At 41.2% G+C, this 17909-nt stretch overlaps 2 protein-coding genes across 2 annotated transcripts in view; one reads left to right on the forward strand and one right to left on the reverse strand.

Moving 5' to 3' along the window:
* LOC138969046 (origin recognition complex subunit 6-like) overlaps positions 1-17909 on the forward strand; it is a 591738-nt gene that overhangs the window by 337152 nt on the left and 236677 nt on the right. The window lies entirely within an intron of this gene.
* The window catches only part of LOC138968932 (1-phosphatidylinositol 4,5-bisphosphate phosphodiesterase gamma-1-like), a 59997-nt gene continuing 54002 nt past the window's right edge, over positions 11915-17909 (reverse strand). Inside the window, exons 28-32 of the mRNA XM_070341612.1 lie at positions 17098-17212; positions 16474-16635; positions 14586-14674; positions 13737-13921; positions 11915-13214 (exon numbers count right to left, since the gene is read on the reverse strand). Coding sequence (XP_070197713.1) covers positions 13166-13214; positions 13737-13921; positions 14586-14674; positions 16474-16635; positions 17098-17212 — 600 coding nt within the window. The 3' untranslated portion in view covers positions 11915-13165. The remainder of the gene's footprint in view (positions 13215-13736; positions 13922-14585; positions 14675-16473; positions 16636-17097; positions 17213-17909) is intronic.

Below are 17909 nucleotides of genomic sequence, written 5' to 3' on the forward strand. Positions count from 1 at the left end.
TGCAATAAGAGAAATACCTATTAAAGTGATTTACAGAGTTTATGAACAGAACTCTGTGAAAGCTAGGTCTAAGCGAGGGATTAAGGGGCGGTAGGGGAGGGGGTTATTCAGATGGGGGGTTTCCTATCATATATTTCAAAATATCATAAACTTTGTAAGTGTTCAAGACTTACTCAAACCACTGCTCGCTCGGCTGTATTTGGTTAGGCTTCTACCTTGACATTTTTGCACTTTATTTTTTTCCAGTCTTTTCCCCCTCCTATTTTGATAAACATGCAAAAATTCAACTCATCACATTTTTTTTTAACGCACTGAAACCAATTATTATTCTGTGCCATGTAACTCTAGTCAGCTTTCCTGTGGTGTTGTTTAAAAATAATAATACAAGACACGTTATTATATATTTTTATATTATTAATATTCTATATAACGTTTAATTTTAGACAAAACGAAACATGATGCCGACCCTTATGGTTTTGACAGTGGACAGACATACAAATTATTATTTTGTTTAAGAAAACTTATATCAGTATATTTTTGTAACATTAAACAAACAAAAAAATCTTCATATACTATTTTGACAAAGCCATGATCTGTATTTTCTCCTTATTCTCTTTTTTCCAATCTAAAATCTGTTTTAATATATTTGTGAACCTCAGCTGCCCACAAATGTTGTTGCTACAAGCTCTACCTTTTAATCCAGCACCTCACAGAAAACAAGAATTCACCAGATACATGTACTCTTACCATTTCAAGTCAAAGAAGCAACTTCAAATACATGTACTACATTACAACAACAACAACAACAACAACAAAACAAAAACACACACACAAAAACAGACTCAACATTTCATTGAAATGCCTTTATCTGCCGGTGAGATTTTCAGATTCAAGTAGTACAACAAAAGAGTATACGGTAGTTTAAATTGCTCAGGGGAATGGGAGAGGGAGAGTGGGAGGCAGTGAGAGAGAAATAGCCACACTGAGTAACAAACTTATGAACACAATTTTGACTGTACATGTTTCAATGCAAGTGACTGACGACAACAGAAAGCACTCTAGTTTATTACATGGAGGATTCAGAACAGACTCTTCAGACATAATTTCAACCAGACGGTCTCACATCATGGCAGTGTAAGTAGGATACAGAAAGATAAAAGTCCAAGCCACTGCAGTAACAGAAGAAAGAAACATCATACCGCACTAAGAGAAGAAACATCGTCATTTTGCTCTTTGCCTGTACAACAATCAAGTCAAGTATGAGGATGCATTTCAGTGGTACCTGCGATGAAAGGACACCCTTAGGACCAGCTAAAGTGTCCCTAAAATGCAGGTGGCCTGTTATGACAGGTACATTTTTGTCAAAATAGACAAACAGGTGTCCTTTCTTAAGAGGTGTCCTCACATCACAGGTATCACTGCAGCATCTTCCCTAACTGATAGAAACCTAAATACTGGTCACACTGTATACCTGTACAAAGTACTAGCACATTCTGAACATTTATGTTCTAAGAGTGTTACACGTATTCACATAGTATTCCAGTTCTCTTCCCTTTGGCTAAAACTGTGCTCGCAAAATGATGAAGAACAGAACAACGAGTTGCTTCCTTAGCAAACAAAGTTAAACTAAATGTATCTTTCACACTCACTTGCAAATCTACATAAAGTTTTTCTCCTGATTTTTGACTCTGGGAGTGGGCATCCACAATGACCATACAGCCATAACAAACATATAAATCAAAATATTAGTATGTCGAGCACATTTAAAACAAGTAACCAAACAAAATCCAAATAAACAAAACAGCAGTTACAGAAATGAAACACGTTTATGAAGGCACAAAAAAGGAGAAAAAATGACTCATAAAACTCAAACCAACCTCTGTTTCTTTGTATTTGTTTTTTCGTCCAGTGCATACACAGAATGTGACGTCACAAACAAAGTAACTAAAAACATACGCTATCCCCTACTCCTACTCTACTAACATCAAATCTAAATCCACTTGCCCTCTCCATATTTGTAGGGATGATAAAAAAAATAAAAAAATAAAAAAAACTCTCCACATTCATACAATTTAATAAGCTTAAAATCATCCCTATTCTAACTCAGTAGTATCTGTGAGAGGACACCCCTGGGGGCAGCCAAAATTTCCCTAGATTTCAAGTGTCCTTTCAATACTGAAACTTGATACATTCATGTGCCTTTAACTGCCTTGCCGAAAATAAGCTTAGCAATTAGTTCCCATAGCCCATAGGGTAACTATTCTTCCTAATCAAAACAAGACAGAACAAAACCTTACAGATGAACATTTTATATGGAAGGCGAACTCAATCTCTTTAAAGCACTTGAAAAATTGCAATCAAAGACAGCACAAAAAATCGACACAAGCATTCAACAAGAGTGTCTTGTCTCTTTTTTTCACTCACTCACTCTCTGGTAGGATGTATAATGACGATAGTATAACAAATTCTTAATCTTCACACATTCATTCAAGTTACCTTTCTTCCTGTTGAAAAGATGACGTAAACCACCACAGATCAGGTTTTTACATGGGATTAGCATCTGTCCACCTGGACACATGCATACAATCAATAGTCTGTTCACTAACATAGAAGCAGAATTTGTGTATGCTGATATAATATTTTAACTGAAACCTTTGTGAATCTGTACAAACTAATTTCCCAGAAAATAATTCCCACTCTGCTTAGCACAGCCAGGCTGTTGAGTCTGGGTTTGTTTGTTTGTTTGTTTGTTTGTTTGTTTGTTTGTTTGTTTGCTTAACGCTCAGCCGACCACGAAGGGCGATATCAGGGCGGTGCTGCTTTGACAAATAACGTGCGCCACACACAAGACAGAAATCGCAGCACAGGCTTCATTTCTCACCCAGTCACATTATTCTGACACCGGACCAACCAGTCCTAGCACTAACCCCATAATGCCAGACGCCAGGCGGAGCAGCCACTAGATTGCCAATTTTAAAGTCTTAGGTATGACCCGGCCGGGGTTCGAACCCACGACCTCCCGCTCACTGGGCGGACGCCTTACCACAAGGCCAACCGTGTTGCGGTCTGTTGAGTCTGGGTATGTTTCCAAGTGGAAGGACTTTTTTGTTCCATGTAAAAGCCTGGACAGATACAGATCTGTGGTGGCGTACACACTCGTTCAATGGGATAGGGATTAGGTATACATAATATCTTAAAGTTCAATTCAATCATTAATGAATGGAACGTTTATCAATTTCAGAACATCTTTTGTTTGTACATGTACTATATTTTACTTGTCATTTCATTCACTCTCATAGCATTTTTAAATTTTTTTTTAGTTTATGCATTAACTTGCACATCTGAAGACATAAACTTTTCAAATAGAGAGTGTGGAGAGTACAATCCACAAAGTAACATGTCATATCAACAACACTATTTTTTTAAAAAATTTGAGTATCCCTTTTCGAGAATACAGCGGCCACATCACACAATTATACCATAAACATAGTGGTCGTCTAATAGCAGCTTATGTGCACCGCAGAACACACCTTTTCGAGGACACAAAATTTGTTCCACAGAATAACATGTGCAGGTTAAAAGTTTGACAACACAAATTTCATGTCACATGGTCAAGTCAAGTCCTATTTCCCTTATTGAAGGGGTTATAGCAATTATATGTCCCATTATCAAGTCACAAGACGTACATTTTATGGTTTTTTTTATCATCATTAGTATCAATGTTATCTTCATTGCTATGCCTTGGTTATCTGTACACGCACAGAGAAATCAAAACATGATCAATTGACTGAAACGGGGTAACACTTTCTGGCCATGCAAAGATAACAGTAGTAAAACAAGATACACCTTCTTTCGTGTCAGTCTTGCAATCATCAGTCAATGTCTTGGGTATAACAAGTATCGAGTCTGAAAGACGTACACATCAGATGAAACCAGGGCCGAAGACACGAGAAAGTTACCAACCGGGTGGGAGCCCGCCGCGGTGTTGGATTGGTTGAAATATAGATTTGTTGTGATTTCAACCAATCAGACCCCACGGTTTGTTCTCACCCGTTTGGGTGGCACCCACTTTCGCTTCGTGCACTTCAGCACAGGAGTCTCAACAAAATCAGAGGTGGTATATCTCATTCCAGAAGGATCTCAACCTTGAAACAAATTATGTTTCAATTTCCATTCAGCCCTTCTGGAGAAAACTGTGCCTCCGAGAGGGGTTCACTAGTCCGAGGGTTCACTAGTCCGAGGGTTCACTATTCCGAGGGTTCACTAGTCCGAGGGTTCACTAGTCCGAGGGTTCACTATAGACGCTTGAACAAAGGATATTCAATTTGATTTGTTTTTATTTTGTGTGTGTATGTGTGCGTGGATGTGCGTGTGCGTGCGTGTGTTTTTCACTGCTGTGGGAACCAAATCGAAGAATATTCTCATAAAAACACTGAGTTGTTTTCATTCAAAAAGATAATGTGGTGTTTTATATTTTGACTGAAGAAATCTCAGACTATTTCCCCCAAGAAACTTATTTATATTTTGACTGAAGAAAGGATATTAAATTTATCAGGATACCGCCCCGACTGGACAATTACTAGATCAAACTGCCTACAGTTTTTAGTCATATTATATAGCACCTCGGGTTTCCTTTTGCCTGTGAGGGTCAATTAGTTATCCCACCGACCTGAATTATGGAGAGGATCGAGCCTGGGTTGTACTACAGCCTCACACATAATTTCATTGAAATCGGTTCTCAAACATTGGATATCTATTTGCGGACAGACACACACACACACACACACAAACACACACACACACACACCGACAGACACAGTGAAACCTATATACCGCCTTTTAAGGGGCGGTATAATAACTGGAAAATCAAGCGTCTATAGTGAACCCTCGGACTAGTGAACCCTCGGACTAGTGAACCCTCGGACTAGTGAACCCTCGGACAAGTGAACCCTCGGACTAGTGGGACGTTTCCGTGCCTCCTGTTGACACATAACAACTTGATAAGTTACCCAGGCCGAATGTCATTTTCGGCAGTAACTATGTCCAGCAAAATTGCATCTCTTTTCACATGTATCTGTAGCAGATATTCAGTAAGAGTTCCATCTCACAGAAGTCAAATCATTTCATCTCCAAGTACAGTGTTCATTTTGACATGCAGCACCATGACTATCTAACGGGGTACTCTCACTGAAAAAAATGTGTGTTGTGTTAATTAATTAAAAGCGCATTGTGCTTTTAGTTATGCGCTATAGAAATCTCCTTAATAAATAAATAAATAAATAAATAAATTACACTAAAAAAAGAAAAAAAAGGTAAGAAAACAAAGAAACAAATGAAAATTATTTCAGGTGCATACCTTGTAATGACACATCTCTTCTTAAAAAATTGCTTCATTCCTAGATCCTGAGTGAATGACTAGCTAACATGTCCAAGAGATCTCTAATGGTAACATATTTGACATTCTCCACGTGAATAGCACACTGCAAGCTGACGGACCACTTTCCTTTTTCTTTATCTTTCTTTATTTGGTGTTTAACGTCGTTTTCAACCACGAAGGTTATATCGCGACGGGAAAGGGGGGGGGGGGGGGGGGGGGGGGGGGGGGGGGAGATGGGATAGAGCCACTTGTCAATTGTTTCTTGTTCACAAAAGCACTAATCAAAAATTTGCTCCAGGGGCTTGCAACGTAGCACAATGTATTACCTTACTGGGAGAATGCAAGTTTCCAGTACAAAGGACTTAACATTTCTTACATACTGCTTGATCTTTACAAAAATGGATTATATTCTATACAAAAAAACACTTAACAAGGGTAAAAGGAGAAACAGAATCCGTTAGTCGCCTCTTACGACATGCTGGGGAGCATCGGGTAAATTCTTCCCCCTAACCCGCGGGGGGAACCACTTTCCTACTGGCACCATGCTGCACATACAATGTATACAGTGGAACCTCTTTTTTCTGACCCCCCAATTTAAAGACTTCCTCCCTTTTCCAGATTTTCTGTTCAGACACTCTGTAAATTTAATTTACCCCCATTTTCAAACTACCTCCTTGTTAAAGGTGGTCGTCTACATTTTTGCTTTTTTTCAATAATCTTATGGTTAGATTTCGATACAAAATTATGTCAAATGATGAATGAACCATGGGGAAAAAAATTATAGAAAAAAAAATATATGTAAAAAAAGATTGTATTTTTGGGTAGCGTGACTCACGCTTCCAATATTTTGTTTTCTGTTTGCTGAGAACATGTGCTTTGCCTAAAAATACTGACCAATCAAATTCATGTCACTATGCTTATAGCCACACCCAAACAAGTGCAGCAACAGTTTGACACTGGAGCGCTGTCCACGCTTTTTTTAAACGCACAAAATGCACGGGATTTGAGAGGAGTTTTGCGCTTGGCATTTTCCAAATAAGGATATCCTACTATGAATACTACGCTGGAATACTACAATGAATTTTCAAACGGCAACACTGGCTTCGTCTTTCCTGATCGAAAGGGGGTGTATTGTTGATATTTGTACATAATAGACTCTGCATTTTAATGGTCAAATGGCGATTTCGGTATAAAAATGTAGACAAGGACCTTTAAGACCTAATTTTGTCAATTTGTTTTAGGTCTGAAAAGAGCCAGCGTTCCACTGTACCAAGTTATTACCACCTGCTCAGTCCTTGCACACAAAAGAACAAGAGATAGACTGTGAAAGACTTAAAATATAAAAACAGAAGCACAGTGACATCCTTAAGAACTAGTTTGCCCGATTACTTCAACCACTATTTGAAGGTACATGTACATACAATTTAAACGGGCTGTTTTTGTTCTGAAGGTCTCTAACAAACAACAGGGTCCATTCTAGTTTAACAAAGAACTTAACCGACATTTTTGCTTGGTTAATTTAACATTTTATACAAAAACAAAACGGACGAGATGAGTGTTGTAAATACTGTACAAACTATGGGCAATGCACACCATTTTTCTTTTTTTTGGAGTGCTAAGTGCTTTGTCAATTCATTACCCAAGGTCAGACCTATCTAGATCAAGGTTGGAACTATACAAGGTCAATGTCAAACAAAATTCAATCAGCAGTCAATTTTGCTTCAGATCATTCTGAAATAACACAGGCAGATTATCAACAACAAAAAAGAAAGAAAAAATAGACCCCACCCCAAAAAAGAAAAAATGTAAAACAAAAGAAAAAGAGAGAAGAGTAATCTCTCATAATTTGTAGATGAACAACTGAGTAGGCATGATTCTCTCTCTGACCTGAACTTCTTGGCACTTAGACAAAGTGACAGCTGCACAGTTCAAGTCACAGATTTAGACATAGTAGCAGATACCGTGAGACATACTTTCATTACTCTGCTTTTGATTTTTCGCTGACTATGACATGGGTCTAAGGAGACGTCTGGCAGGAAAAGTAATTCATGAACACAACATAAGGTTGCAGCTTATGCCCGGTAGCTCAGTTGGTAGAGCACTGGACTTGTGATCGGAAGGTCGCAGGTTCGAATTCGGGCCGGGACGGACACGGGTCAACTTTATGTGCAGACCCAGAGACGGAAGCCATGTCCCACCCCCGTGTCATCACAATGGCACGTAAAAGACCTTGGTCATTCTGCCATAAGTGCAGGTGGCTGAATACACCTAAACACGCAGACACCTGGGTAGCGCGACTCCGTTGCTGCTAGCTTTCCACTGGGAGGAAGCGACCCGAATTTCCCAGCGATGGGACAATAACGTAATGAAAATGAAATGAAAATGAACCCTAATTCACCAACACAATATTGCAATGTAACGTATGTCTCATAAAATGTCTGACTGGAAACTTAATTTACAAATACAATGTAAAGCTGCAAAATCTGCCTCACAAAATGTCTGTCAGGAAACCTAATTCACAAACACAACATAAGGTTGCAGCTTATGTCTAAAAAAACAACCTATTTCACTAACACACCATTGCAATGCAACATATGTCACATAAAATGCCTGACTGGAAACTTTTCAATTTACAAATACAATGTAAGGTTGCACAATCTGTCTCACAAAATGTCTGTCAGGAAAACTAATTAACAAACAGCAAATGTCTCAGAAAATGCCCGTTTGAAACGCATACAACAAAAACAACATACGGTTGCAGCATATGTCTCAAAAACTGTCTGTCATGAAACCTAATTCACAAACACAATATGTCAATACAGCATATGTCTCATAAAATGTCTGTCATGAAACCTAATTCACAAACACAACATGTCAATCTATATATATATACGACTAGTGTCTGTCTGTCTGTCTGTCTGTTCGCGATGCACGGCCAAAGTTCTCGGTGGATCTTTTTCAAATTTGGACACCGTATTCAGCTACACCCCGGACACAACCTCATCGATGAGATATTTCAACACGTGCTCTCAGCGCGCAGCGCTGTGCGCGCTGAACCGATTTTTTTTGTTTTTATTGTTGTTGTTGTCGGGATCCACTACCAGTAACTCTTCCTTACTCTTCTCCAGTGTTTTCAGCCGCGATTATCTCCCTTCCTCCGTGTGGCGTCAATCCATATTCCCGTTAATACGTTACTATTTTTAGAAGGTCACTGCACGTTACTATTTTTAGAAGGTCTCCAGTGTTTTGCGCGTTTATCTCCTTTCCTTCGTGCGCCGGCTTGGGTCCCAGGCGCAGCCTGGTATTCGGCTCTACTTCTTCCCGGTACCCGACGAAGCGGGTAATCATCTAGTACAGCATATGTCTCATAAAATGTCTCACTGGAAACCTAATTTACAAACTCCTAACAAGATTGCAACATGTGTCTCAGAATACGTCTGTTATGAAACCTAACTCACACACAACATATGGTTGCTTGGTTGGTTGGTTATTATTGTTTATTGTCTCTTCAGCATTTTCATGCTATTCGAGACCGTTTGTTTCCCTTTTCAGTTCACACATACATATATATATATATACAGTCAATTCCGGTTAATCGGCCATCTGGATAATCGGCCAATTCCGGATAATCGGCCAATTTTCCCTGGGACCGAATCTTTTCTTCATACGTAGTTATGTGTTAAAATGTTCGGTTAATCGGCCACTTCGGATAATCTGCCATAGTTCAGTCAGTCCCAAAAGTGGCCGATTAACCGGAGTCGACTGTATCTATATATATATACGACTAGTGTCTGTCTGTCTGTCTGTCTGTCTGTTCGCGATGCACGGCCAAAGTTCTCGGTGGATCTTTTTCAAATTTGGACACCGTATTCAGCTACACCCCGGACACAACCTCATCGATGAGATATTTCAACACGTGCTCTCAGCGCGCAGCGCTGAACCGATTTTGGTTCCACCTGAGCTACCCGGGCCCCCATACCGACACACCAAAGCCGCTAGACCACATCACAACGCCAAAGTTCTCGGTGGATCTTTTTCAAATTTGGACACCGTATTCAGCTACACCCCGGACACAATATCATCGATGAGATATTTCAACACGTGCTCTCAGCGCGCAGCGCTGAACCGATTTTGGTTTTTCTGTTCATTTCACCATTCCCAGTAACTCTTCCTTATCTTCTCCAGTGTTTTGCGTTTATCTCCCTTCCTTCGTGTGGCTTCAATCCATATTCCCGTTTCTACATTACTATTTTTAGAATGTCACTGCGCTTCTCCAGAACGCTTCCCTTGCACCCGTAAGTTGTTCTTACTGTCAAAGTGAAAAGGTCGAATCAATTTATAGCCACGCGAAAAATACACTGTCACCTATCTCTACATATTTATAGATATAGATATACATATATATATACGGCTTCTCTGTGTGTGTGTGTGTTTGTGTGTGTGTGTGAGCAACACCTGTGGATTTTAGAGTTCTGTTTGTGATGGGGTCTAGCGGCTTTTGTCTGTATGTTTTGGCATTTGAGAAGCCACAACAGATAATATAGGGCTAAGAAATAAGCTCTAAAATTCTCAATCCCGTTTGACAGGACTTCGCCTTCAAAGGTGATTGTGGTGAACCGCCACGCTGTCTGTCTCTGTCTCGCGATTCACCCCGGCGAAGCCGGATATTCCTCTAGTATATATATATATATATACAGTCAATTCCTGTTAATCGGCCATCTGGATAATCGGCCAATTCCGGATAATCGGCCAATTTTCCCTGGGACCGAATCTTTTCTTCATACGTAGTTATGTGTTAAAATGTTCGGATAATCGGCCATAGTTCAGTCAGTCCCAAAAGTGGCCGATTAACCGGAGTCGACTGTATATATATAAATTGTCTAAAAAAATGTAATTCACAAACACAAAATAGGGTTTCAGAATAAGTCTCAGACAATGTCTTGCGGGAGACCTCATTCACAAACACAAAATAGGGTTTCAGAATAAGTCTCAGACAATGTCTTGCGGGAGACCTCATTCACAAACACAAAATAGGGTTTCAGAATAAGTCTCAGACAATGTCTTGCGGGAGACCTCATTCACAAACACAAAATAGGGTTTCAGAATAAGTCTCAGACAATGTCTTGCGGGAGACCTGATTCACAAACACAAAACAAGATGGCAGAATAGCTGTCAAACTAGGAGACATCTGGCGGGAAACCTGATTCACAAACATATCATGGTTGCTTCCCCTCCAGCTGTCTCTGAAATTCTAATGAGCCAAAGATGGATACATGACTTGGTTGGCAGTTTGATTTCTTCTGGCCTTATGCACATTGCTCAGAGAACAGTCTCCGGAACATATTTCAAGCTACTATCTGCTGGTCTTTGAATCAATGAAGACATAATCAAATACATGTAGTACAGGAGGGTTGGCTGTCAGAGCTTCAGATACGGTTTATACATGTACACAGTTCACTCGTTTTCTTCACAATTCATTGAAACAGAGACAAAACTTCATCTGCAACTTTCCTTTGGTCTTTGAATGTACAGTGTTACCTGCGATGGGAGGCCTCTCCAATGGACACCTTCTGTCACCCCTTTGTCTATCATTATTACCAAACTATACCTGTCAAGACAGGCCACCCAGAATGTAGGGACGTTTGGTCCCAAGACTGTCCTTTCATCGCAGCTACCACTGTAGTACCAACATAGTAACAAACTAAAATGTCATACATAAAAATGAAAATAATCATAGTAAAATCTTCTGACCCCTGCATGTGAATAAGAAATTAATTACACACAGGGAGGTTTAACACTTTAAGTTTTCAGTCTTTGCAATGTCTCCTTAAAGGTACACTCCTTCTTGCGTTACTATTATTTGGCACCACCGTTCAGGCTTTTACACAGGATAAGAGTCTGTTCAAGCTTTTACACAGGATAAGAGTCTGTTCAAGCTTTTACACAGGATAAGAGTCTGTTCAGGCTTTTACACAGGATAAGAGTCTGTTCAGGCTTTTACACAGAATGCAAGTCTGTTCAGGCTTTTACACAGGATGAGAGTCTGTTCAGGCTTTTACACAGGATAAGAGTCTGTTCAGGCTTTTACACAGAATGCAAGTCTGTTCAGGCTTTTACACAGGATGAGAGTCTGTTCAGGCTTTTACACAGAATGCAAGTCTGTTCAGGCTTTTACACAGGATGAGAGTCTGTTCAGGCTTTTACACAGGATAAGAGTCTGTTCAGGCTTTTACACAGAATGCAAGTCTGTTCAGGCTTTTACACAGGATGAGAGTCTGTTCAGGCTTTTACACAGAATGCAAGTCTGTTCAGGCTTTTACACAGGATGAGAGTCTGTTCAGGCTTTTACACAGGATAAGAGTCTGTTCAGGCTTTTACACAGGGTGCGAGTCTGTTCAGGCTTTTACACAGGATGAGAGTCTGTTCAGGCTTTTACACAGGATAAGAGTCTGTTCAGGCTTTTACACAGAATGCAAGTCTGTTCAGGCTTTTACACAGGATAAGAGTCTGTTCAGGCTTTTACACAGAATGCAAGTCTGTTCAGGCTTTTACACAGGATGAGAGTCTGTTCAGGCTTTTACACAGGATAAGAGTCTGTTCAGGCTTTTACACAGAATGCAAGTCTGTTCAGGCTTTTACACAGGATGAGAGTCTGTTCAGGCTTTTACACAGAATGCAAGTCTGTTCAGGCTTTTACACAGGATGAGAGTCTGTTCAGGCTTTTACACAGGATAAGAGTCTGTTCAGGCTTTTACACAGAATGCAAGTCTGTTCAGGCTTTTACACAGGATGAGAGTCTGTTCAGGCTTTTACACAGAATGCAAGTCTGTTCAGGCTTTTACACAGGATGAGAGTCTGTTCAGGCTTTTACACAGGATAAGAGTCTGTTCAGGCTTTTACACAGGATGAGAGTCTGTTCAGGCTTTTACACAGGATGAGAGTCTGTTCAAGCTTTTACACAGGATAAGAGTCTGTTCAGGCTTTTACACAGGATAAGAGTCTGTTCAGGCTTTTACACAGGATAAGAGTCTGTTCAGGCTTTTACACAGGATGAGAGTCTGTTCAGGCTTTTACACAGGATAAGAGTCTGTTCAGGCTTTTACACAGGATAAGAGTCTGTTCAGGCTTTTACACAGGATGAGAGTCTGTTCAGGCTTTTACACAGGATGAGAGTATCCCATTGTCAAAAATCTGCAACTTCATTGCTTCCTGCGGAGAATGGGAATTTTGTTGTTGAGTTAATTTTGTTAACCCTAACCCCTGACACCCACGTCAATCTGCTAAATCAAGTTGAAGAAAGCATTCCCACACTGCAGAGAACGCAACCACTCTTTTGATTTTGGGTATGTGTCCAAGTGAAAGGATGCTCTTATTCCATGCAAACCCCTGGACAGACCGTGGTGGTGAACATGGTCGTTTCCGCCAGGAGTAACATACCTTTAATTAGTTCACCCATGCAAATGGTCATGGTTTGCCAGAATTCTGTTGTTGAACATTACAACAGACGCCATCACACAGAAACATTGGAATCCCCCCACTCTCAAAAGCAGCCTGGTACAATCAAGTGTAGGAACACTTTTATGCCCAAGCAAATTTTCTATTCAAAACAAGTTAAGAAACGCAAATCATTCGTCAGATGGTTGTGTTCTTGGTAACTGAAAGCAGCCAAACACAGTAAACAGATGAAAACCTTGGCACTTTTTTTCCCTTTCCAAAGTACATTAATTGTAGCAATAAAGAGGCAGCGATTCATTTGTGTGAGGGTTATGTTGTTCGACGGTGTTTTCATCAAACGTTGGACTGTCGGCGATACACTTTCTGGTGTCGCTGGTTGAACCTGCAAATAAATTAAAAAAATACTAAAATCTTGGTACACATGAAGGCCCCCTTGCTAAGACCCCCACATATAGGACTTCCTTCCTTTGAAGATCCTTCTTTTTTAGATGTTCTGAACGTAACTAGCTCCTTACATTTACCTCCTCTTTCAGACCACCTCCTATAACCATCGACTCATACCCTGGTGCAATCCATAAGACTTGAGTTATTAAGAGTGTGATTTTAGGACGTGACAGCCTTAAGAAAGCCCCTCTGAGCAGCGGAATCCTATTTTAACAGCATAACAAGAAAAGCCAATGGTTATACAACTACCCTTCGTATGAGAACCCTGGATGGCCTAACGCTGCTCATAACTAAGACTCTCCTCATTACTCACAGAAGCCAAAAGGCAAGTTGTAAAAGACACAACAACAACAACAACAACAACAACAACAACAACAACAACAACAACAACAACAACACATTCACACGGACTTGACTATTGAACGTCCAACCGAGACCTGACGGAAGGGACACAACTCACTTGCGCAATTCTCTCTCGCGGTTCTTGGCCAGTAGTCTTTCCTGCGTTGCCTCCAGCTGCTGCTTGATGGCCGTGGCGTCGTCGCGGTTGCCCGCTTCCTCCAGGTTCTCCATCTGCTGAATCAGCACGTCCGACTGGTCCCGCAGCTCCTGAATGGAGGCATAGATGTCGCAGTCCTCGCCCTCCTGCCACCGCATTATAACAAAAATAAAAAATTCATATGAAAGAAAAGAGAGAGAGAGAGAGAGAGAGAGAGAGAGAGAGAGAGAGAGAAAGAGAGAAAGAGAGAAAGAGAGAGAGAGAGAGAGAGAGAGAGAGAGAGAGAGAGAGAGAGAGAGAGAGAGAGAGAGAGAGAGAGAGATTATCCTATCAGTAAAACAATATCGAATGCAGACGTTGCAATTCACATTTTGCTAACCAGAGATGGCCAAATCTTAAAATTTTAACTGGCCAGCCGGGCGAGTAACTTCAAGAAAGTCCCTAGCTTGCCAAAAATTGTGCTTGCCCGGTACAAAAACACAACACAACAAATTATGAGTGTTAGATTTTTTTACTCAATTAAAACAGCGGTGACGAACACAGGAGCCTCGTTTTTGTTTCGATAGAACATGGCGATGAATTTGCAGACAACAGAAGTTCCTGCCCCTGCAGTGTTCATATGGCTTTAAAACTCGAAATTACAACCAACAGTTTTGCATTTGAACACATTTTCACTGGCCAGCCGGGCGAGCTGCAAGGTGGTTTCCATTAGCCCGGTGGAATTTTTACTCGCCCCTGGCGATCGGGCGGATGATTTGGCCATCCCTGCTAACATCTAAGACTTATCCTGTGACCAGAGGTACAACCCACCTTTGGATTTCGTATGTCGATGTGAATCAGCAGAGATGCCAACTCCAAGGGCTCACTGTAGCCGTTCTTCAGGGGCACACTGCGAAAACCTGAAAATTGAAGGCAGGATACCATGAATATGCTTTTCTGGAAAGGAAGACAGGACAGGAATGAAATACAGTCAAACCTGTCAATACAGTAGAATCCGCTTAATAAGTCCACGTTTAATAAAGCCACCCGCTTTTTAAGGGCAATTTCTGGCTGCACGGATTTTCACCTATGTTTTAATTTTTATGCTTAAAAAACCACCGCTTTATAAGGCCACCAACCCGCTTAATAAAGCCACTTTTGGGCTCGCGTTAGATGTGAAAAGCAGTAACAGTGAGTCTGTAATCGCTGTCTGATCACTCACAGCTAATCCATGAATGGTTTTCAAAACAACCTGAGACGTTTTGGCCAGCCTCTTGTGAGTTTGAAATCACGTTAATCACGTTAAGTGCAAGTCAGTGGTCGTAAACAACTTCAAACAGAAGTTTTTGTTCATGTGAGTGAATGTTCATGATCGCATTTCTGTCACTGCCAACAATTCTTGGATGGAAAGGGGTTTAGTTTGAAATCCGGACACAAGCAACCATGGCCACCAAACGCAAGAGGACAGACATGACAACTGTGGAAAAGATGGCAATCCTAGAGAAGTTCAGAGCGCTGCCGTCTGTCTCTGTCAGGGAAGGTGCTGTAACTCTGGGAGTCTCCCGTGGGATGCTGACAAATTTGTTGAAAAATGAAGGGAATTTGCGCTGACTGGTTGAAAAAATGGAATGAAAGTCTGAGGAGAGACGAGAGGAGAATCGCTCTTCTGATTGACAATTGCAGTGCGCACATTGATGTTCCAGGACTGTCCCAAATAGACATCAGATACATGTATTTTCCTCTCGGATTTCAGCGCTTTGCTTTATTTGCTTATTTGTATTAAATCCTCTTGGATTTGAGTGCTTTTTCGCTTTATTTGCTTTATTTGCTCTGTTTGCCTGAGATCCTTTTAATAAGTCCACCCGCTTAATAAAGCCACTTTTGTCCTGCACGGAGGTGGCCTTATTAAGCGGATTCTACTGTAATGACCACCCACGAGAGTGACACAAATTGGTTGTTATAAACAGGTGGTCGATACAGAAAGGTGAATTATATTGAAACAAAACTCGCTGCGGAGCCTTTGGGATGGTTAATGTGGTCAGGTGGTCGTTATCAAGAGGTGGTCGCCAGGACAGGTTTAACTGTAGTAGTTTTCTTTCTTGTGCCCTGTTTCTTGTTTTTCCGCATGTCTGTCTTTTCTGGACAACATGCAGATTAGCCAAGAGTACATGTAGTACAGGTGTACTACATTACTGGGCATTGGGGGCATTTGGACTTAGATCACATTGAAAGGCTCGGGACTGGAATCGTTATGGAGATGTCATGGGAGATGTAAATGTGACTTTCTACTGCTGTATTTCATTGTGCAACCGCTTGTTGGATGTGCATTTTTGCTAGCATGCTTAATTTTCACTTGTCAGCTCTATAGAATGATGATCGTTTGCAGCAACAACAGGACAGAAGAGCCTCAAGTCTGTATCGTCTCGACGTTTACATCATTATGCATGCATGTACATGGTTCTGCCATTGATCATACACACACACACACACACAAACCCACACATGCAAGTAAAAAGAGGGGACAGACACACACAAACCTGCAGAATTCACCTTCTCACATAGATCTACTCTTCCCCCGTGATATAAACCATACACTCTGTATCCCCACCCATCCGCCACCAACCCCTGCTCCACACACCTCACCCACCTTATCCTCTCCCCCCCTCCCCCTCACCCCCCCCCCCCTCACCCCCCCTAACTCCCCATTCCTTTCTCTCACCTGGTCTGATGCAGGGCAAAGGGAAGCAGGCCTGCCCCAAGAAGTTGGGATCACCGAAGATGTCCTCGTCCATCACAGCAAAGCGAATCAGGGCCATGTCGGGGCACAGCACATCAAACACAGGGAGCTTTTCATTCCACACTGGGTTCAGTCCGTTGTCCTCTGGACACAGAGAGAGAAGCATGAAAAGATAGAAAGAACGAAAGGAAGAAAGGATGAAAAAAAAAGGAATGAAGCAAGGAAGAAAGGAGAGAGAGAGAGAGAGAGAGAGAGAGAGAGAGAGAGAGAGAGAGAGAGAGAGAGAGAGAGAGAGAGAGAGAGAGAGAAAGAGACAGAGACATGAATTTAAAGAATGCCAATCACTCAACTAAGATCATGAATATAATCAGCTGAAATATCCTACACAGTATCTACACCCAGTGAACCATGCACAACATGCATTTTGATTGCTTGGCTTCTTCTTATCCCAGTAAGAGACTTAGAGAGAGACACACAGATTTGGAATGCATGTCAGGCACAGAGAAATGATATACTAACACATTCGGGTCTCAAAAGGGATGTTCCACTCTACTGACAAGTAGGGTGGTGCCTATTCAGAGCAGTGTACTGGCTGGCAAACTGTACCTTTTGTTCCCGTTTTGAACTTCTGTTTGTCGCACTCCATGCCAGCGATCTCAAACTCCACAAAGGGACTGGCGATTCCACGACCTGTCTTCACCAAATGTCGTGCTCCCAGGATCTTCACAAACACACACACACACATATATTGAGGACACACTAATAAAAGCTTAAATGGCCACATGTCATCAGGAATAACTCTGTCAACTCAATGTCTGTGTATGGGTGTGTGTGTGTGTGTGTGTGTGTGTGTGTGTGTGTGTGTGTGTGTGTGTGTGTGTGTGTGTGTGTGTGTTTTCTCACATAACTCTATAGTCTCTGCAGTCTTAATTTTTCCAGCCTCTACTGTCAAATATATCAAACTCAAATCTTCAAACAAGGTTTTTCTACTCTCAAATATTATTACTGATCATGCTGAAAAACCCATATGTCTAGATTTTGAAGCTATGTCATTTTGATCAAATTACACACTGTAACTCTCAACTGTAAGGGTCAGATACAAGTATTAACTTCAGCTACACCATTTCATTTAAAATGGTGTGCTTCAGATGTGCTTTTCACACCTTTCAGGCCACCCTCCTTTGTGTGCACACAATCTTGTTTAGCGCCACTGATCTGTCCAGGCTTTTACATGGAATGTTTGTTTGTTTGTTTGTTTGTTTGCTTAACGCCCAGCCGACCACGAAGGGCCATATCAGGGCGGTGCTGCTTTGACATATAACGTGCACCACACACAAGACAGAAGTCGCAGCACAGGCTTCACGTCTCACCCAGTCACATTATTCTGACACCGGACCAACCAGTCCTAGCACTAACCC

This window comes from Littorina saxatilis, linkage group LG1, assembly GCF_037325665.1.
Source record: "Littorina saxatilis isolate snail1 linkage group LG1, US_GU_Lsax_2.0, whole genome shotgun sequence".
NCBI classification, from domain to species: Eukaryota; Metazoa; Mollusca; class Gastropoda; order Littorinimorpha; family Littorinidae; genus Littorina; species Littorina saxatilis.